This window comes from Mixophyes fleayi, chromosome 4 (assembly GCF_038048845.1).
Source record: "Mixophyes fleayi isolate aMixFle1 chromosome 4, aMixFle1.hap1, whole genome shotgun sequence".
Classification (NCBI taxonomy): Eukaryota; Metazoa; Chordata; class Amphibia; order Anura; family Limnodynastidae; genus Mixophyes; species Mixophyes fleayi.
This window is the reverse complement of record NC_134405.1, coordinates 56,146,199-56,168,301: the sequence shown is the minus strand read 5'-3', so window position 1 is coordinate 56,168,301 and position 22,103 is coordinate 56,146,199. Positions and strand designations below refer to the sequence as shown.

At 42.3% G+C, this 22,103-nt stretch overlaps 2 protein-coding genes across 3 annotated transcripts in view; one reads left to right on the top strand and one right to left on the bottom strand.

Moving 5' to 3' along the window:
• RHOBTB2 (Rho related BTB domain containing 2) overlaps positions 1 to 22,103 on the top strand; it is a 150,916-nt gene that overhangs the window by 16,554 nt on the left and 112,259 nt on the right. The window contains exon 2 of the mRNA XM_075207097.1: positions 3,737 to 3,908. The gene's annotated coding sequence lies outside the window, so the exon portion shown is untranslated. The remainder of the gene's footprint in view (positions 1 to 3,736; positions 3,909 to 22,103) is intronic.
• On the bottom strand, positions 1,612 to 14,809 carry EGR3 (early growth response 3). Of its 2 annotated transcripts, XR_012691196.1 has the most exons (3): positions 13,973 to 14,809; positions 4,024 to 6,993; positions 1,612 to 1,788 (listed from the first exon to the last, which is right to left on the bottom strand). XR_012691196.1 is itself a non-coding variant. In XM_075207103.1 (2 exons), the coding sequence occupies exons 1-2, from the start codon at positions 14,121 to 14,123 to the stop codon at positions 5,999 to 6,001; spliced, it is 1,146 nt and encodes a 381-aa protein (XP_075063204.1). In that variant the 5' UTR covers positions 14,124 to 14,809; the 3' UTR covers positions 3,494 to 5,998. The 2 variants fall into 2 exon arrangements, 1 of the variants encoding a protein (XP_075063204.1); XM_075207103.1 differs by lacking the exon at positions 1,612 to 1,788 and having other exon boundaries at positions 3,494 to 6,993.

Below are 22,103 nucleotides of genomic sequence, written 5' to 3'. Positions count from 1 at the left end.
CTGTGCCGCATTATGTTTCTCCAGCTGGCAACATGTGCAACAGTTTTTGTTGTTTCTGAATGAGCGATTATATCTCTGTGCAATCACAGCAACATACAGTTGAGACACGCACGTTACAACCTGATCATTTACATTTGAAGACACATTACAATTATTATCTGACAGTAGAAGAGAAAGATATTTGCTGGGCATGTGATATGTAGGACAGTTTAAGACGTGTGTACATGGGCTTTGGTAGTGAAGCTTGGGATGACCACTTTAACGCTGTTAGTCTAAAATATAACGCACACCAATGGACCTGTATACCCACACTCTCCCACAAGAGTTCACTTTGCATAACATTGTAGCGTTAATAAGCTAGGTAAAATATAATGGAGTTTATAGGAGTGCTCTTAAAGGTACTACATACGCAAGCAAATATGGAGGAGTGGCATATTTCTACTTTTTCCTCTATATTTTCCTCCACTTGTCTCATTCTTCGAAGTGCCTGAAGGATGAGTCGGGGTGGAGCTACAGCATACACGAATGGTAACGAGATGAATAATTATCATGCGTCATGTACTTCGTTCCCGCTCTTCCTCAGTACACCAAAATCCACTTTGATGTATAAAAGAAACAATTCCTACATATGGCGTTGCTCTCAGCTCTACGTTAGTACATGGAGACCTAAGTACATAGTATATTATGCTGCAGGGGAAACACTTCAAAAGCTCTATTAAAAGCAATGACAAAGTACAAGACTTTGTCTGTGCTCCTAACGTGTTTATTTCCATTGCCCATGTATACAAGTCCATCGACTTGTATACATGAGCAATGTAACACTACAGTGTTTTCAGCCGATTATCGTGCCAATCATGCGGTAAATGACCGTTTGGCCCGATATCGCATCCGTGTTTACGCTCCAATGATGAACTATTATCATCCCAAAGCACTTCATATGGTTTCATTTGATTTTTAAACTGAACTGGAAATCTCGTTTAACAATGGAACAATGTCGTTCCAATTCTGCAGTGCATATTAACTCACTACTGGCTGTGTCCATAGATCTCTATGGAGTGTGCAGAGTCACAATCTTTTCGGCCCATGGTTATGACAGATGAAGAGCACAGAACTGAAGGTAAATCGTGTATAGTGTGTACACATGAATCAATATGCTGATTGTAACTTTTTTTTTTTTTCAATCAATCGTTGATAAAATCGCAAACTATATCGCATCGGGAGAAATTTTCTGTAATGTGTACCCTGCCTAAATCAAACTATTTCAATACACACACTTATCAATACACAATCCGCATCATTCCAATCCTTTGGGATGAAAAGTTTCTAGCTGTTCCGATCAGATTATTGATCGATTGTAGCCATTTATAGATGATTGTAATGGTTCCATTGTCACCCACACACATTCTTTAACAATTTGGATATGTATAGTCGGCTTTAGATTATTGTTTGATTTGAGATTCATGTTGTTTAGACTGAGCGTTATGTTGTTTTGTTGCCCATTCCCTCACTTTTGCCTGGCATGGCCAACATGTGCTTTGCTGCACTAGAAGCATCCATCCAGGCAACACACATCATCACCTCTTGCATCAAATAAAAGCAATGAGACAAACACACAGTTGGAAATTTTACCAGTCCTGGGTTGAAATGCTTTTATATATCAGCCTGACACATCCACGTTACAGAGGGAGAACAACGTGGGATCTGACAGACATATCCGGTATCTCTCTCCCAGACAGAGGGTATGCATTGCAGGCCCCTCAGCCAGAGACCCAGCCAAGACAGTTGTTCCTGGAAATATAGATATATTTTCACCTTATTATAAGGTACATAGAAATCTCTCTGGGAATATAAACAGCCACAAAATATATAGGACATCTGCTTTCACTTTTATACAACTTTGTACAAAGAAAAATAAGCGTGTATTAAAACAACCGCCGCTTTGGAAAATGTTCCCACAAAAGCAGCAGTTCCCCTTCCCATGAATCTCAACACTTAGTAAGCACATAAAGCAGTGCCAAGTACGACCTTGTAATCCTGTAGAGAGCATAGGGACACTCAGCGTCATTATACAGTGCAGCATGTTCATTATCAGTGTATAAAGATACATGACAGGACTATAAAGTGCAACACATTCATCATCAGCCATACAAAAAGCACCGGCATCATTACGATGCTCAGTGTCATGGTAGATTAGGGCAGGAATGGGAGTGGAATGCTGCCCCCCTCAGGTACCATATTGGTGTACCCGTTCGGTACATTGATACATGCTGACGTAGAAATAGGGACACTGTACATTGCCTGTAACCCGTTAACTGCCAGAACAAGACATCCGCACCAATATCCTCCTGACTGTACAGGTGCAGTGTGTATTTAAACAATACAGGTACATGCGCACACACATCCTATAGCATACACAGAGCGTGTGTATATCGAAGTGCATATGTAGCAGCAGAGCAAATATGTGTGTGCTAGAAGGAAGAAAGTGCAGAGTACATAGAAAGCAGCGTACACTGGTGATAGTGCTTCTAAAGTGCCTAAGTATGAATGTAGAGGAGAATGGACTATGGATAAGGTCAACATTATCCAGGTAATTAGGAATTCTGAAGGCTGTTGAATTTCAGTTGAGATGCAACAGTTTGTTAAAGGTTGCAGCGCTGTACTTAGATATATTTATCTCTGTTTTTCGATTCAATAAACAAAAATTATGTAGACATATAGGGGGGCATTTACTAAGTGTAAAAGAATAGTTATTCAGGACATCTGGATAAAGGGATTGTGGTCACTATTTTACATGCTTCCTAATCTACACGTAAAACAGCCACAGATAAGGTTCAAAGGAAATTGAAACATTGTGACCCTTAGGGGTAAATGTATCAATCAGCGGTTATTTAAAGCTGCCGATTTTCAGCAGGTTTGACGTCATTATTTAAAACGCCATTTTTTTTTTAAAATGTCTTTATTTTCACATTTTGTTCAAGAGACAACAATGTAAAACATGTGCAATGAATAAAACAGTATAACATAAAATTGGTTCCTCGTTGTATCTTGTCTAAAATGTCAGTTTTTTTTAAAGACAAAGCTTTTGCGAATTGGCTTTAATAAAAATGGCGTTTTAAATAATGGCGCCGATTGATACATTTACCCCTTGGAATCAACACAGCCAAGATGTTCACTTTTATATAACACGTCTGGCTGGTTGCTATGTTTTAGCGTAAATGTTGCACCTAAATGCAGTGTTTGTATAGGAGCCCTTTATTGTCTTACTTCTATAAAGATCCTAATCTCAGGAGGGAAAAAGTTTACTGTCTTTTAAACAATTGCTTATTCCATTTCTATTAGAAGCCACGTCAATCATCTAGCACTGAATGAATTCCTGGGGGTATATTTACAAAACTGCAGGTTTGAAAAAGTGGAGATGTTGCCTATACTAACCAATCAGATTCTAGCTCTCATTTTGTAGAATGTACTAAATAAATGATAACTAGAATCTGATTGGTTGCTATAGGCAACATCTCCGCTTTTTCAAACCCGCAGTTTAGTAAACATACCACCTTGCAGTGCTTTCTGCTTGCCTATATACATAGCTATGCTTTAATACACAAGCAATGCAGTAATGTATTTGGTTATATCTCTGTACTGACAGTAAAGGGGTGTTTTTTTTTGCAATAGTATATTTTAACATAGCAGCAAAAAGAGTCATTAGCAAAAAAACAAGATTTCATATTTTTTTTTAAAGACCTGACTGTCATGCAGAGACATGCAAGAGAGAAGTGGGGGGCCTCACCCCCAAACCTGCCCCCACCGACTCATCTCAAAGTGACAAACACATGTCATTGTATAAAAAAGAGGGCTGAAGCACAAGCAGGAATTTCAGAGGAGGAGGGAGAATGACAGCGAGCGGAGATGGGGTAAGTGACAAGGAAAATATATGGAGAGAAGAGGAATTAGGAGAATGAATTGGAGATGAGTAAAAAATCAGAAAGCAAAAGTGATCAAGAAAATACATAAGACTAGTAGATATACCTGCAATTTTCTGGGATTTAAAAGCTTCATAAGAAACGTAAAACCATAGCTAATACTGCTGGCAGTTGCATATAGTAGAAAACCACCAGCCGTTCCATAAGACATGTTTTGCATGACACTTTGCCTGAGTATATATATAGGGGTATATATTAAATCAAATGTTTGTAAAAGTATTGTAACAAATATCTTGAAATTAAAAATTAATTCTAAAAGTACCCCCATATATGCATGCTTTATATGATTTAAACTGAATAATTACTAAAGTATGTACTCATTGAACAATTTGTATGAACAAGGATTAATTCACTAACTGGCAACATTTTCACTAAATCATACTGAAGCCACCCACTTGCTTCCATTGTGTAAAGTGCACTAGTCAGATAAAAGCTAATAGTTGTTTGGTTGCTGGGGCTCATTACGAGCTTTGCACTTAAACGCAATGATAGTAAATGAGCCCTACATGACAAATTAAGACCATCAATAGAAAAAGATTACATGTTAATGACCATACACTCTGCACACAAGCAGCAATGCAATTGTCCACAATTATCGGCCAATGAAAATGATTATCATAATTTTCCCCCAGAAAAATAAAGGATCTTTTGGGTTAGGTTGCATCGTTTTAGATTGATAGTGTGCCATAATTAGTGGTAAATATATTATCTTATCAAATATGATTGCATCGCATATAAAAATTGTGTAATGTACACCATTATACTGTATATTGTTAATTGTGTGCCCACTTTGTACCTCTAAAGTGACATTAAATCGTATCATAAAACCCTTTTGCCTTTTAATGGCAAAACAAGAGAATACGGTGAGCTTTCACATCGTGGCGGAACTACCACGGGGGTAGGAGTGCAGTCACTATTGAATCCTGAGGTGAGTCCTTGTCTTAGCGCTGCATGCGCAGTGGGCATATGCATCAGACCATTCAAGCTCAGAAGAGGCCCCCTCTCTGAGCGGGGGGCCATGGAGGCTAGAGCAGCTTTGCTCTGATCAAAAAAGTCCATGTAATCCTCTCTTGACAGCATGAGCTGCGGACAATGAAACTTGGCCAACTGATATAGTGTATATCATATGTAACCATGCACACACATTTTCACACACACACTGACTCAAGCTGTAGTTGTTTTTTTCCCTAATAAAACTGTGTGACAGACGTTGAAAAGAAATCAGGGGGGAGCATGTACGGGAGAGAAAGAGACAGAGCGGAGGGGGATGGAAAGGCAAGAGAATGATAAGACGAGAAAACCTCTGAAAGAAAAGGAAATGTAAAGACTCAGATGTGAAACTAGAGAGATAATGATGCAGGACGAGGATGAAAAGAGTGACGGATAAATATAAAGGAGGGAAGGGACCTGACGAGGACAGCAGGCACGTGAGGGTGTAACATTTGGACATAGCAGCAGAATATTTTTGCCATAGCAGCAAATAAGCGACCCTGCCTCAAACTTTAAGGATTCAGCTTCCCCAAATCCTATGTACCCTGAGACCCTTGTTCTCATCTTTCCAGCATGTGAAATAGGATTAGGAATATGGAGTGAGGCTGTACAAGTCAGAGTCATGTAAATTGCAGTTTGGGTGTAGCCTGGAGCAGAGATGATCTGCATGAGAGATGGAGCAATGCTCTGCAGTAGGGAAAGGGATATTCTGAATATGTATCTAGACTGCTAAGGGGTGATGATAATGTCTTCAGCAGGAGTGTGATGATTTCATGCTCCGAAAATGGAACTTGAAGGAGTAGCAATGATGTATTTTTTGCAATTGAGCTAGAAAGTTGAGCAATGCTCTGCAGATCACTGGCAGTAAACAATTTAGGGGAGAAATGCTCTGCAGGTCTCCCGTAAATGAGCTACAGCTGAATAATCAGTATAGCGTAATGGTCTGCAGGGCGCCATTTCACAAAGAAGGTGGGTACACTGCACAATGCATTCTCCAATCCCCTCAGGGAAAAGTCAACTTGGGTGAGAACTCAAGCGCATGTGGTAACTGCTGGTACCCCAGCAACAGAGGGTGAGCAGACTGCTTTATCCCCTCCTTTCTTGTCCTTCTGTTTGAGATGGATCTTGGCATGTCGCTTCCTCTCGTCACTGCGTGCAAACTTGCGTCCACAGAAGTCACAAGCGAAGGGCTTCTCCCCTGTATGTGTGCGGATGTGGGTAGTTAGGTGGTCGGAGCGGCTGAAGCTCCGCATGCAGATGCGACACTGGAAGGGCTTATGTCCTGTGTGGATACGAAGATGGCGGGTCAGCTCATCAGAGCGTGAGAAGCGCCTATCACAACCCTCAGCAGGACAAGCATGAGGCCTCTCATGAAGTGGGGTCTTGCTAGGGCGATTGGGATACTTTCGTGGGCGAATGGGTTTAAGGGTAAGGGGGGGTTGATGGCTCATACCCCCGAAGCTTGGCAAAACTTGCTTCTCCTTGAAAGCTTTGATGGTTTCCAGTGGAGTGATGGGTGGTGGATTGACCCGCATGGCCTCCATGTTTTGGAATGGCTTTTGATCTATTGTGGGTATCTCTGTGTTGTGGTGAAACAAGTTGTAGTCTGGTATCATTGGAAACACACTAGAGTCTAAGCTTTGTTTAGATGATGGGTACTCCTGTGAGGAGTACGGGGGCATACCACCTCCTTGAAAGCCCACCTGATCATGGTAAAGGTCCCCACAACTAGAATAAGGTGGAAGACTGTGGAACATAGACTCCACATCACTTTGTGTCTGCCCCATGATGCCTCCGCTGCTTCCACCACTTCCTCCTCCACCGGCATTTTGTGATTGGGATGTTGGTACACCAAGAATACCTGCGCTCATCAAGCTGATGATGTTTTCTTGGCACCAGTTGGAGGGAGAATCAAAAGAGAACTTGCCCAGGTATGTGACAGTCTTGTTGCCTGGCTGGAATGTACCTGTATAAGAGAGGTCCTGGGAGGTCTTGTCATTGGTCAAACCTAAATCCATCACGTTATCTGAAGGGAGAAAGAAAGAGAGAGTAAGGCACTTAGATGTAAACACTGCTGGTGTTGTAACACTGACTTCTCCAAACACAATTCTGAGCTTGTTATCACATAGGTTATCAATGCAGAAACTTATCATAATGATCATCTTACAGGGTGGTGCACACATTATCAGAAAATATCTATACATTGTAGGAGCTCAGGAACAGGACCTTCTGTGCCATGTTTTTTTCTCTAGCTATACATGACATTCTATGTTCTTCCTTATTATACCAAGTTGTGTTACTCAAATACCACTTTAGGAAATAATGTAATCATTGCTGCTCTGTACAATGCCTCTGAGCTCTACAACAATATCCCCAGCACTGAGGGAGTTACTGAGCTCTAATGTATCTCCATAGCACCAGATGTCAGAGAAAAACTGCAGTTACGGGTAATTCAGTGATAGCACAAAGAATCAGCTTTACTACTCAAGTCACTAATGTCTTCTAGTATGGTTCACTACTAATCCAGCCTACTGTAGTAGATGCAAGCTCTGGAGAACTACAGGACTTAAATGGACACTGCTAGATGCATGGCCCTTTAAAGAAAGCATGAGGAAAGTGACTTTATTTCCTGATGGACCCAACTCAGCCCATTCAGCAGAATTAGCTTGTACTCCTCACAAAGAACATTTCCACTTACTCCTTACTGCCACACATACTGTATGTTCCAACATGAACCATTTCCTGTACACAAGGTTGGAGCCTGTTTTTCTAATGCGCTAAATTAATTCATGTTGAAGATGCTTTCATTATCATTGCTTAAATCAAAGTTTCTACAGAAGGAAAACAAATGAAGATAAAATGGAAAAGTGTTTGACCAGTTTTCTGGACCAAGTGTTCTAGGTCATGATGGGAATGTATGGTGTTCACAATGGTCTGTTATGATCGGAGAATATAGCTGTGCACACATAGAGCTGGGTGTTGTCCCACCTGAGTTGCATCCAACTGCATGGTGAAAGCAGCTTTAACAATTGGAATAGGTAGCATTTATCTCAATGAAGAAGCACATAAGGCAACCATGTAAAGGCTTGAAGGACTATGATTCTAATAAAATACAAGTAGCAGTCCCCTCAGCGTTCCCTCTGGGGCTGATGCAAAATGTGGTTGGCAATATGGGCGTAAAAATGTTTTCAAGATGCATCCACCTCCTCATCGCCAGCATATGTGCCTGGTCTACAACAAGTCATCATCACCACCGTGTATTTGTAAAAAAGATACGTCTCCTATGTACGTGTTTCTACAGGTCTGCATAAGCCACATTTGCATAAACACAACTTTACTGTACTTGGTCAACCTTAGAACGCCCCTTCGCTCCCCACCTTTCAGGCGCAGGTGTGGGCTTAAGTGCCAGAAATCACATAAGTTTGCATAGGTGAATTCATGCAAGATACACAATGCAAACTGGCGTATATTCCACTCTGCTTCTGTTCCTATGTGTGTGTACACATTTCCCATAGGAGTAACTGATTCCTATTCCAGTTGGCATTGGTGTTCTGTTTACCAGGTAGCTGAATGCAGCTCAGGTGGGGTGGACAAGAGACCAATGAGATCAGTTTCTCACTTCAGAAATAACATTTTATCTGTAAAATAAACATTTTCACTTTATTTCCAATTGTAGCAACTTGGCCTGAAATACTGACTTAGTTTTACAATACAAGTAGTATCATATGAAAGAGCTGCTACTAAAATTCACAAAAATACATGTAAAAGTTTCCATCATTTATAGAATTAGAGATGTTTTACATTATGTTTATATTTGCTATACCATGGAATGTCTGTTCTTAGTTTGTTTTATTGCATTAGTTGTCCTTTATTTGCTTTTTGCCTTTCTTGAGTTTCCAGCATTATGGCTTGGGCAGTTTTTCTGGGGTTTCACTGAAATTTATATGAATGGAAACTGCAAACAAATGTGAAACAAAAACACACAAAAGTGTGTTCTATACACTGTGTTAAGCACACTGAGCCTCATTTAGTTAGCACATTGCCTTGATTTTTGCACTGGTCCACACAGCGCATTTCAAGGTAGACGCCTACTCCTCGCTCTCAGGAGATGCATCTGTCAACTAGATTTTCTCCTAGATTTGTGGGGAGATGGAGAATCCTGGAGAGGGGCACTGAACAATAGTATAAACATCACATCAAAGTTCTCTCTCCGATCACTTTAATAAAATACTGCTCAGTTTAATCTTATTTATGGCTTCAATTAATCAGAAAGAGGGCACAGCGGGCTACCTTATTTATTAACATTTGTTTATATGGTGGCAACATACTCCACAGCACATTACAATTGGGGATAAACACAGTGATAGAACAAGACCATGTATTAACAAAGAGCTTACAATCAACAGGGATGTTACATGCGGCACTTTTGTGTGTTCTAAGTGTTTTTCTACATTGGGCTAAGTGTGGCTAGAACTTTATTTTTATGCCAAAATGCAACTGCAAGGCACAAGATGTGACCTATTAAAAGTATAGGATGAGACCTTAGGGGTATATTTACTAAACTGCTAGTTTGAAAAATGGAGATTTTGCCTATAGCAACCAATCAGACTCCAGTTACCATTTTATTTAGTACCTTCTACAATAATAGCTAGAATCTGATTGGTTGCTATAGGCAACATCTCTACTTTTTCAAACCCGCAGTTTAGTAAATATACCCCAGGTCTCCAGCAGCTCAGAGCTGATGCAAAACTTTTGCAAAGCAAGGAACACTGCAAAAAAAGTGACCTCTACACCCAATATATTATTTAGATAATCGTACTCTACAAAATGAAAACTGAGTCAGCACAACCACAGCTCCCAACATTTAGAATCCATAAACACCGCCCACAATCCGTACAGACACCGCCACTTTCCTGCTAAGCCCGCCTCTTTTTGCAGTCCACGAATTGGGATGTCCCTCACAAATCAGGGCCATTGGAAGGTATGGAAACTAAGAGCACCTCTGTGTCTGTCGGCAGGGAGCGTCTTGCTCCACCTATTTATCTCCTCCCAACTTATGTTCTTCCGCTGCTGTGGTGGGGATCTAGGCACTCCTGCGCAGATTGCGGAGTACAGTGACACTACAAGGAATTTTATGCATTCCTTTGGCCTTTTTGCTTCTCCTAAATAACTTCCAATGTTGGTTTTATTTTTGGTGTTTTCTTTTCTCCAAACAAAATAAAATAAAAATAAGATAATTCAATCAAAATAATTGTGTGGCTCCCAGAGGGATGCCAGTGTCATTTGGTGACTTTCCTGGCTGGAAACCTGCTGTGTGTGCACAAGAAAAAACTCCCTACACGATCACAGCTTTATCTCAAATATCTTCCATTCTGATATGCTCATTATAAACAAATATATACATATATGTACAAATACAGTATATGAGTATGTACTAATATTATTTGCTTCAGGACCCCTGGTTCAGCTTTGACATTGATTTCCGTTTAATTTATTTGAAGACTTCAAGTGAGTAGATATTCTGTACTGTTATAAGTTGGGCAGCACAGTGGCATGATGGTTAGCATTGCTGCCTTACATCGCTGGGCCATTGTATCTTTTCCAACCAGATGTTCCTATGTTCTGCTCTGTTTGTGTGTGTTACCTCCCGGTATTCTAGCATCATCCAACTGTCCAAAAAGACAGTGGTAGGTTCTAATTAATGTAGCAGAAACTAGACTGCAAGCTACACTGGGGACGGGAGTGATCATCATCATCATCATCAACATTTATTTATATAGCGCCAGCAAATTCCGTAGCACTTTACAATTGGGAACAAACATTAATAAAACAATACTGGGTAATACAGACAGAGAGGTAAGAGAACCCTGCTCACAAGCTTACAATCTATGGGAGTGATGTGAATAATTTTCTGTAATCTGCTGCATAATATGTTGGTGCTATGCAAAAGTTAAGTTAAATAGTAAATGATATGAGTTCAGCCCATAAAATTAATGCTTCCATTGTTTCTAAGAAATTAAATGTTACTTCATAAATGAATACACGTCGATGTGCTTTATATTACTTTAAAAAAATAAAAGTAAAAATAATCAACATTGTATGTAATTAATTTGTCATAAAAGTGAATTGAGTTTGTTAGGTTACAAGTTAGGTGAGGCAGTAAGGAGCTTCTTTAATATCATGGTGCAACATGTACAAATGTGATGTAACCCATAGCAACCAATCAGATGCTGTCATTTTCCTAGCACAGAAAATGAAAGCGAACAACTGATTCGTTGCTAAGGGGCCTATTTATTAATCTGTGGAGATAAGGATGATTTTCTATTGCAGCTTATCGCATCTATAAAAAATCAGTTATCACAATTTACCAAGAAGAGTGATACTCAGCTGCCCGGAGATACTGGTCGGTAGCGGTATGTCTTACCACTTTGCCAGGCCAGTCTCCAGGCTAGCCGACTCAGGCATGTGCAGAGAAACTGAAGGATTGCAGCTGTGCATGTACCACCTGATATTATTATATAAAGCATGGAGAAGCTGTTGCTGGAGTTAACCCTTAATAGATAAGGAGAAGCCCTATCTCTGATAAAAATCCCATTTTCGCCAGATTTAGGGGCCTATTTATTAAACCTTCAATTGACGTCTATTCCCTGAAGCTAGCAGTTTTTGGGGAATAGACGCCAATTGAAGTATTTTCCGCATCTATCAACAGTGCAACGCAGCAGATATCATAGATATCTGCTGCTTTGCACTTTTTTCGGAATACATAGCAGTCTGCATAGATGTCTATGGGGACTGCTATGTACCGCAATTTAACAATGAATAGAAATGGTTTAACACATACGGTAATGTACACCAGCTCAGGCTGACGTACATTACCATTTCTGCTATTTTTCAGCACCGTTCAGCTCTGCTCCGAAGAGCAGAGCTTTACAGCGCATCTGTGGAGGGATCACATTATCCCTCCGTTACACTCCGCTCTCTGCAACAGTGAAGTGCAGAGAAGTTTTCAGACAGAGCATGCGCACAAGACTTCTATGGATCGCACAGCAGCTTCGGGAAGGAAGAGGCAGTGGAAAGGTAAGTTTGTAACTTCACAGGAACAGCAGTTTTTCATGACTGCTGCTACTGTGGAGATTTTTTAATCAATATGAGAAATAGTTAAATCCTTATCAATACGATAAGGATTGAAAACTATTTTTTATGTTGATAAATGTGCCCCATAGTCTTTTTCTCACTTTGATAAATAGACCTCAAGCATTAAAGCACATTTGTGCACTTTGCACTGTGTTATTGAAGAGCCCCTATGTGGTGGAATGGACAAAGGCAGAAAGGTGTAAGTAAAGTATGGGAGGTACAGGACTGAGCCAGTTCATAGCTGATAGCCCAATAAGGATTTGGGGGACACATGCAGATTTTGCCAGCCTATTTGCCATTTTGGACCAGACTGACTAACTACTGTAGAGTGTGTGTCCACATACTAAACAATGACTTTGATATGGCAGAATGAAGTACCAGATTCTATGTCTTCCCCCATTAGAGGGTCTAGGTCATCTGCTGACTCCAAAGAGATAACAGGAGGAGCGCATGCAGCCAACTTCCATTGTGATCTGTGCAGGTTTGCACAGTGGTACATGTCAAATTGTTCCAAAAGATTGCAATGAAATGCTGACATATATTTCTGAGCGTAACTAGAAATGCTTTAATATAAGGTAAATTGATTTCTAAGTTTAGTGGTCCTCCTGATTTAACATAGAAACTGTCCCTTGACCATGACAATGTATCTGTTTTATATAACAGAAGTGAACACAGTTCCAGTGCTCCTGTTCTGGATGCATTAGTCAGAATCGGCTAGTGTTCTAAAGAATTGTTTAATGTCATATGTAAAACACAATTGAATTAACTTGTGATCTGGTCCTGCTACAGTGAGTAAAGTGTATTTATCTTTTTTGATTAAACAAGACATCGAGGAGCAAAACATTTTGCACCGTATTTGCCTTAAAGACCCCTCACTAAGTAGAGTGGTTGATATTTAGCCCTTTTGCTTAGGAAAGTGCTGCAGGTCACATCGGTTTTGAACGGGTTAAACATGGAAATCCCCAACCCCTCAATACACCTACTCACCCTTTATCCTGTGAGCTGTCACTAGCTGCCCCCACGTGTCACCTCCCAACTCAGTCGCCTGCCTCCCCCACACACCGGGCTGGGAGCTCCCCCACCTCCGCAACCGTATTTAAAGACTTTCTTCCCCCACAAAGTGACGTTTTGAACGTCTGAGGAGGGAATTGAGCAGCAGTCACTGCACTGAGGCACCCTGGAGATGGGTTACCCTCATCCCATAGGACAAAAGTATGATATCACTAACAGAACTGTAGCTGGACTCTGAAAATGGGTCCCACTTATTTTATAGTGCTCACTGTGCTCTAGGATAAGGGCGTTCGGACAGTCCGGCACACCGAAAATTGGTTGCTATCACATTATAATCAGTGCCCAGGGGGAATGAATCACTCAGTACTTGGGGTAGTATACTTGTGGTATTGTTTCACATACATTCCCATAGACAGATAAAAATGCAATAATTATCTAGGAGTGAATGGAACATCGCAATCTATGTGACATACAGTACAGCCATGTTGTAACAAGAAGCTGAATATAACATTCCAACAGACATATAAAAGGCTAGAAAACTTGACAACGATACAGTGTAAGAAACATCGTAAAGCTAAGCTCAATACCAACACGAAGTCCAGGCAGAGTACATGTGGTTCTATCGATATTATTAATACACATTCGCCAAATGTCTGGAATGTTTACGTGTTACCCTAAACCGATGTCTCCCAGATTCAGCCTAGACCAGAGATGGGCAACCAGTGGCACTCAAGCTCTTGTGGAACTACAGGTTCTAGCATGACTATTAGTTGCTTGCGAGCCACAGGTTGCCCACCTCTGTCCTAGACCAACAACCCTAGTTCTCCCGCACCCTTCTTCTGACCTGTACCCTCACTCACCTGCAGACATGGTCGAGTAGTGCTGCTCATTGCCTCCTCCGGAGTAAATGGACAGACCCCCTGGTAGATCTTGCCCCTCATCGGCGTAGAGTGTGTCCGGTAGAAGGGACGTCATGTTAATCTGTAGTTTTTCCAGCAGCTTCCCGGTCATAGCACCGGCCAAGAAGGCAAGGTGAGAAAATGCCTAATTGAGTTACCCCACCTTGCAGCGATGGGTGTCAAATTCTGTAAAGAGAAATCCCCAAATCTGCCTCTGATAACAGCTCTGCCTGGTTGCTGCTGTGAGCCACTTGTAAATCTACCTCCAAATAGGAATCAGAGGGGGCACTAACTGTGTTTCATGGTGGAGATGGGTTTCACATTTGCCCCTTGTACGTAAAGCTATGCAGCGCCTCCACCTTGCCCCCAGAAAGGCACAAATGATGGAGGGATGTGGGTAAGAATAGCGAGGAGTGATGAAATTGATGAAATGGGAAAATATGAAATACTACCCCATAAGATGGTGGAATGTGCAATCTAGGCAGAAAGCTGAGCTAAGAATGGGCAAGTAAGAAATAATGGGTATCTCGCATCTATCTGGAGGATGGAAAACGTAAAGAAGATGCATGAGATATGTAACAGGTGTCGGGGGCAGATAGCCTGGATGTTGATGTACTGCTGTCAGATCTACCCAGGGAAGGGGGCAGGTGGATATTATTGGGGGCGGGTGGGTGTGGCTATTAGATGTGCCCTATGGATGGAAAATAGAAGTGGAAGATCTTTCCCCGGGGAGAAGGTATATGAATTATCTCTCCTGTCCTCTCTGAATCCCGATGCACTGTCCAGGACTCCGACTGCTTTTATCTCCGCCCGGGGAAGCTCCAGTGACGTAACTGTCCATATATGGACACACAGTGCCGTGATGTCACAATGGAACCTCCTTACAATGGAACATTAGAGAGAACGCAGGAAGCGATTGCAGACAGGGACCACCCGCTATGTATACATGTTCTTATATACATATGGACACTATAGTATTCTTTTTACACACCGCATACAGATGAAACATGTATGAACAAGTCAATGTTTAAATCCTGCCTGATTCGGCTAAAAATAAAATGTGTTAAACATTTTAATCTCCCCCAGAAATTGAATGAATAATAACACAGTAGGCTGGTACTGTACAATGATTAGGTAGGAAAAGCACAAAGTCTATATACTCTAGCATATTAGATAGGTAAGGAGAATAAGCAGACAAGTATGTAGGCATGTTAAACACTGTACTGAGATTAGATAGATAGGTAGGTTGCCATATTAGACAGGTACTGTAGAGATTTGATAGACAGATACTGCAGATAAATTAACAGTGATCACTTCCATACTTTGGGGCTGGCGGGCAAATTTTAGTGGGGGGAGGGGTCATGAGCCTATTAGAAACATTATAAATGTAAAAAAAAATGCAGGTAGCCCAGTGAACCAGTTCTAAGCAAATGCACCTCTGCCCCCCAGCCCAGTCACCCCTTGTACCAGGGCCATCTTAACAACATTATGGGCCCCCGGGAAAAGCAGTGCACCGGGGCCCCTAGATATAGATATAGATATATACAGATATAGATATATAGAGATAGATAGATGTACTTGCTCAGTGACCCTTGAAGGTTTTTTTTGCAGGTTTTTTTCTTTTGCAGGATTATTTATTCTCATTAAGAGCCGTGCCTATGGGGCCCCCTTGCCCGTGGGGCCCCCGGGCAGCTGCCCATTGTGCCCAATGGAAAAGATGACCCTGCCTTGTACATACTTCCTTTGCCACCCAATTAATTTATCACTCAGATAAACATCCACGCAATGACACGCCCTCTCTTACAGTTGTATTGTCATTGGTGCCCAATAATGTTGCTAGTAATATATATGCCCAACATTATTTGTGACCAAGTTTTTAATCCACCATACATTTGGAGGACTAGGACAACAGCTACAAAGCTAAACTGTGTTGAGATGTTGGTGTGTAGGGAAGGCTGCATCTGTCCAATCATGTGTCTCCCTCACTACACAATGTATTCTCCACACAAGCTTCTGGATTATCCAAAAACTCATTGGTCCTCTGTAGTCTTATTAATTATATATGTGGTAGATATGGGACCGACTTAGAGGTTGACGTTGGACCAACTCCGGGCCACAAAAATGCGTTGAAATTGGAGTTCCTCTACACCTGGAGAGGTAGATCGGGGTTATGTAATTGGATGTTACTTACAATAAAGGTGTGTGGTTGCATTATAACAGGGAGACCCCTAATGTAGGCCCACTCGTCATATTGTGAACCAGTAGCAACCTGGTCAACATAGGGCAATATTCTCTAGTGGAACTGGGCCTGCAAATGTGCGGCCTTCCTCTAGGCAATCCAGTTCCCTGCTGGGGTTCCTCCAGGCAGTGGTGGGCTGTGGGCACCAGCATAATGTGCTAGAGTTTTTTTAAGTTTGTAGCACTACAAGTTCCTGCCTCCTCTGTCAGCCATTAACTGGTTGGGGATCCTGGCACTTGTAGAACTGCAATTGTCTGCATGCCCTTAGCTACCAAAGCATGGAACATGTATTTTCACAAACCTACCTAATAGTAAAATACACACATACCAAGTTTAGTTATCTTTTACTTGATATACTTACCCAAATCCTGAATTTTCAACTTAATTCAATATCTAAATAGATATATAAATCCTTCTGTAGTGAAGTAATAAACCTTGCTAGAACTATGAGAGCTTGTCCCTAGCGGAGCTGCAACGTGAATGCACGAAAAGAACCTGTATGCAAATAAAATAGCTGGTTGCCACGGCAAGTTGAGGATCAATTCCATATATTTAATCTGGCCCTATCGATACGTTTTGATGCAGTGACAAACTTACACTGTATTATGAGCTGCATGTAGGATACATGCAACCTACTCTAAAAAGGCCCTATGTCAGTAATGTAATATATATTATAATGCACTTCCTGCTGTAAATTGTATGGGTTTTAGAAATCACCAAGGAGTTATGTGGCCATATGAAAGCATGAAGCTGCCAGCCATGTGGTTTTATGCAGGTCATTGAAATCAGAGGTAACATAATATCCATAACATTTTACAGTAATGGGATCATTATTCCTTATAATACCAAAGTTTTCCTACTAAACACTAAATTGATGACATCAAAACTAACCGTTTTTTTCAGATATTATTTAGAGTTTATACATATATTAACATCACTTGTGTATTATAGCACAATTATCTTATAATCATATATTATCTGGGCTCCTTGACAGAGTCAAAATAAATTCTGAGATTAGAATTTTAAAGAGAACGTGCCCAGTTTGAGATAACTGTTTTTACATAGTGCGCTGTATGTTAAAAAATCAGTTTGGAACCCAGGGTTGACCCCAGGAGAAAGACTACATACCACTTAGGGGCTCCCGCCTTCTGTGGGACCCGCCCGTGCCTTAGGGCCCTATCCTGAGAATCTTGATATTTGGAGCCTTCTCTCTATCAGTTTGGTTTAGTTCTCTGTTGATATGTCTGTCTTATATGTTCTCACTATGTTATTATGTTGTTGATGTTTGATGCTGTCTGTTGGGCCTTAGACTCTGCTAGAGGTTCCCTCCTCTATTGAGGACCTGTCTCCTAGACCCTCGACGCCCAACAGTTCTTATTTATTTAATTTCCGCTGGGGGCGGTCTCTCTTCTTGCACCTCCCTATCATATTTGCCATTCGGACTGCAACCTTTGCGCCCGTCTGGTCAAATTACATATTTCCCCTTTTTCTCTAGATGCCGCCTGGGGGATGTAACACGAGAGCGCCATGTGTTATGATGCTGTTTAGTTCACTATGGGTTAATGTAATATCAGTTTATTATGTATAGTTCAAACCATTAGTTGTATCATTGTCTTATGCTGCATATATTTCTCTGCTCCCTACTGCCTCCCTCCCTTTTATCTCCCATTTCTTCCTCCCCATATTACCCCCCCTACTCTAACCATCTCTCCCATGTCCCTCCTCCATACTACCCGGCTGCTCCGCCCAATACACCACATTTCTCCAGCCTTCAGCTTCCCATCTCAGAAACAATCTGCCTTTACTGCCTGGACCCCCACGATCCATCCTTTGGGTGTCCGGCCATGCCCCTCTGGAGCTATAGGCACCTTTGCTGACCTATGTGCCTTATCGGCTCATAGCTTCCCCACCCTATGTCGGCACCACAGGTCCCGACCTACTCTGCCAAGTGACCACCTAACCACCCCTCCCTCTTCTCAGACTTCCCACCTCGCCTTCCCATGCCACGCACCCTTTCTATCTACCTCTCTCTCATCGCACATGGGTCTTAGGGTCCTACCCTTTAATGTAAAAGGGCTAAACTGTAATGAGGCAAACTTCACATTACCCTCAAACTCCATATGGGAGACCTAATTTTCATACAGGAGACTCTTTTTTTACACGACTCTCACCCCAAGCTCCGCTCCAAACTCTTCCCGACTCATACCATGCTTGCTATAACCCAGCTAAAAAGCAGGGGGGTCTCGATCTTGTTTGCACGTCACCTCACATTTGAACTCGACAATTCTCTTGCTGACAAAGACGAATGTTATCTCATATTGATAGGCAAGCTAAGCAACAAGCTTTGTACACTTGTAAACATTTACTTCCCTAACCAATGCCAACACCACTTCTTCACTAAACTAGATGCTCTACTGACCCGATTTAGACAGGGGGATGTTATTGTTGCAGGAGACTTTAATACTGTCCTGAACAGTGCTATGGACCATTCTGCCCCAGCGGCCTCTGCTCCACCTTCAGCGGACTCACATGCCACTAAATCCATCCTCAGTGCTATGAAATCCCATCTTCTCTACGACTCCTGGTGAATGAAGGAGCCATCTACAGGCAACTACACATTATATTCTTCACCCCACCAATCGTACTTCCGCATTGATATCATCCTGCTCAGCCATGACCTGGCCCTAAACCTCCAGGTGGTCTGGATCCACCCATTGACCTGGTCTGATCATGCCCCCATCGCCATTGACATCTCTGGCCTCCTACCTTGACCTTGTCCCATGACCTGGCAACTGAATGACTCCCTTCATCACAATGCAAAAATATTATCACAGATTAATACGAGACTTGAAGACTACTTTGAGCTAAATGATCTCCCAGAAGTCTCCAAATCCACCCGGGGACTGCGCACAAAGCGGTCCTGAGGGGACACCTGATCAGCATGACCTCCAGACAGAAAAAAGAATACCTCCCTGAAACAATGAGCTCTCCCTCCAACTTCAAATCCTGGAAGCCCAACATAAAGCAGCCCTGGACCCTGCAAACCTGACAGCCCACCGTGAAACTAGAGCCAAGCTTAACCTCCTCCTCTCTAAACAAGCGGTCAAAAGCCTTAAATGGCTCTGCTAAACTTTTTATGAAAGGTGACAAAGCTGATAAAATTCTTGCATCACGCCTACGCTCAGCTAGAAGCCATAGAAATATTATTGCCATCCGCGATTTCCATAATCAGCTAACTCATGACCCAGCGGCTATCAGAACAGCATTTCAACATTATTACACCGCCCTTTATAACCTACCGGCCTTACCTACATCTCCAACACTGAGATCTCCCTCAACCCTGATCAATGACTACCTTGCTAAAGCCAGATTACCTAAATTATCCCACCAAGCCCTCACACTTCTTAAATGAAGAGATTTTGATAGACGAGATCCATTAAACTATCAAGAGACAAAAAATGGTAAATCCCTGGGTCCTGATGGCTTCATGGCCACATATTACAAGAAATTATCTTACTTACTGGCCCATCATCTCAAATCCCTTTATAACAACACCCTCAGAGGTAACCCCCTCCCACCAGAAATGCTGAAAGCCAAAATCGTAGTTGTCCCTAAAGACGGTAAAGACCCGCTTTACTGTGCTAGCTATAGGCCAATCTCCCTCCTCAATCTTGATTATTTTCCTCATCATTATCATCATGTATTTATATTTATTTATATTTCCTCCCCTCTTTGATCCACTATGATCAAGTAGGGTTTGTCCCGGGACGGCAGGCGAGGGACAATACCAGACGTGCCATCGACATCATCCATATTGCCAACTCCAGGAGATCCGCAACCATTATACTCTCTTTAGATGCCGATAAAGCATTTGATAGGATCTCCTGGGACTTTATGAAGGCAGCTCTTGAGTCCTTCGGCTTCTTTGGCGATTTCCTCACTGGCGTCCTAGCATTATACACCACCCCTACTGCTAAAGTTTTGGTTAATGGTACTTCTTCAGAATCAGGCACCAATCAAAACGAAACACGACAAAGCTGGCCCTTCTCCCCCCTGATATTTGCTCTAATAATCAAACTGTCACAGGCACTAGGAGTTTTACCCAGAATTCACCAGGTGTAGCTACACTTACCAGAGGTGCGGACCTCTGGGTAGTGTGGTGAATCAGTGGAACCATATAATAGAATAGAGGAAAGGAATGTCAATAGTATAAATGTTGAGTCTTGGCACTGAGGAACTGTGATGGTACAGCAGATTAGTAAGCAGGATACAATGAAGAAAGAGTCCAAGTGCCTTAGCACGCAGGTAGCATATAGCAGGCCAGTACTTGATAACTGGATAACGTTAGGCATTGACCAATCAACAATGCAGTAGAAGAGTCAGCGACTTGCAGCTATAATACAGAGACACTTGTAGACTTTAGTCCAGCTCATAGGTACCATACTGAGTAGTAGCTATATCACAAGGAGACATGAGTGGTCTACAGCTGGTAGGTTTCACCACAGATGTGTAGAGAAGACTTGTCCAGCGCAGGTATGTAACGGAATAGCATGAGTGGTCCGCAGTTGGCAGTTTACATCACTAATGAGAAGAGAAGACTTGTCCAGTTGCAGGCATATAACGGGGTAGCGTGAGTGGTCTGCGATTGGCAAGTTTTACCACTGATGTGTAGAGAAGCCTTGTCCTAGCGCAGGCATGTAACCGGATAACGTGAGTGGTCTGCAATTGGCAAGTTGTACCACTGATGTGAAGGGAAGACTTGTCCAGGTGCAGGCATGTAACGGAGTAGCGTGAGTGGTCTGCAATTGGCAAGTTTTACCACTGAAGTATAGAGGAGACTTGTGCAGGTGCAGGCATATAACGGAGTAGTGAGAGTAGTCTGCAGCGGTTAAGTTCTACTACTGATGTGAAGAGGAGACTTGTCCAGGTGCAGGCATGTAACGGAGGTAGTGAGAGTAGTCTGTAGCAGGTGAGTCCTACTACTGATGTGAAGAGGAGACTTGTCCACAGCAAACGGATAACACGAGCAGAAACAGGAAACACCTCAGAGTCTCAAGGGAATGAGAACCAAGAACAGGCAAAGGTAATAGGGCAACAGGTGCCTTAAGTACTGAGAGGTGATTAATTAACCAATGAGACTAGAGGCGAGGTTTTAACAGTTCAGAGTTTCTGCACATGCGCAATCTTAGTCAAGATGACGGACGGCCGCGGCTCAGGAGAGGCGCCGGCTGGAGCGAGAGAGACCCATGTCCCAAACTAGAGGCACTAACAGTCCGGTGAGTGATACAAACTCCTGGCTTCCCATATAAGATCTAGCATACAGGGTGTTAAGATGGGAACTCCAAGATCTCGCTCTTCACAGATGACATCCTTCTGTCACTTACCCAACCAGGGATCTCCCTACCCAACCTCTATGGCGTCCTCCAGGCCTACAGAGATGTTTCTGGATATAAGATAAACTACACCAAATCAGAGGCCATGTGTCACTCACCGGACTATTAGTGCCTCTAGGTTGGGACATGGGTCTCTCTCGCTCCTGCCGGCGCCTCTCCTGAGACGCGGCCGTCCGCCATCTTGACTAAGATTGCGCATGTGCAGAAACCCTGAACTGTTAATACCTCGCCTCTAGTCTCATTGGTTAATTAATCACCTCTCAGTACTTAAGGCACCTGTTGCCCTATTACCTTTGCCTGTTCTTGGTTCTCATTCCTTGAGACTCTGAGGTGTTTCGTGTTTCTGCTCATGTTATCCGTTTGCTCTGGACAAGTCTCCTCTCCTCATCGGTAGTAGAACTTACCCGCTGCAGACTACTCTCGCTACTTCCGTTGCCTGCCTGCTTCCGGACAAGTCTTC

Coding starts and splice junctions, on each gene's coding strand:
- EGR3 (XM_075207103.1), bottom strand. CDS start 14,123: ATGACCGGGAAGCTGCTGGAAAAACTACAGATTAACATGACGTCCCTT. Junction 6,994..13,972: donor CTACTCGACCATGTCTGCAG/GTGAGTGAGGGT, acceptor TTCTCCCTTCAG/ATAACGTGATGGATTTAGGT.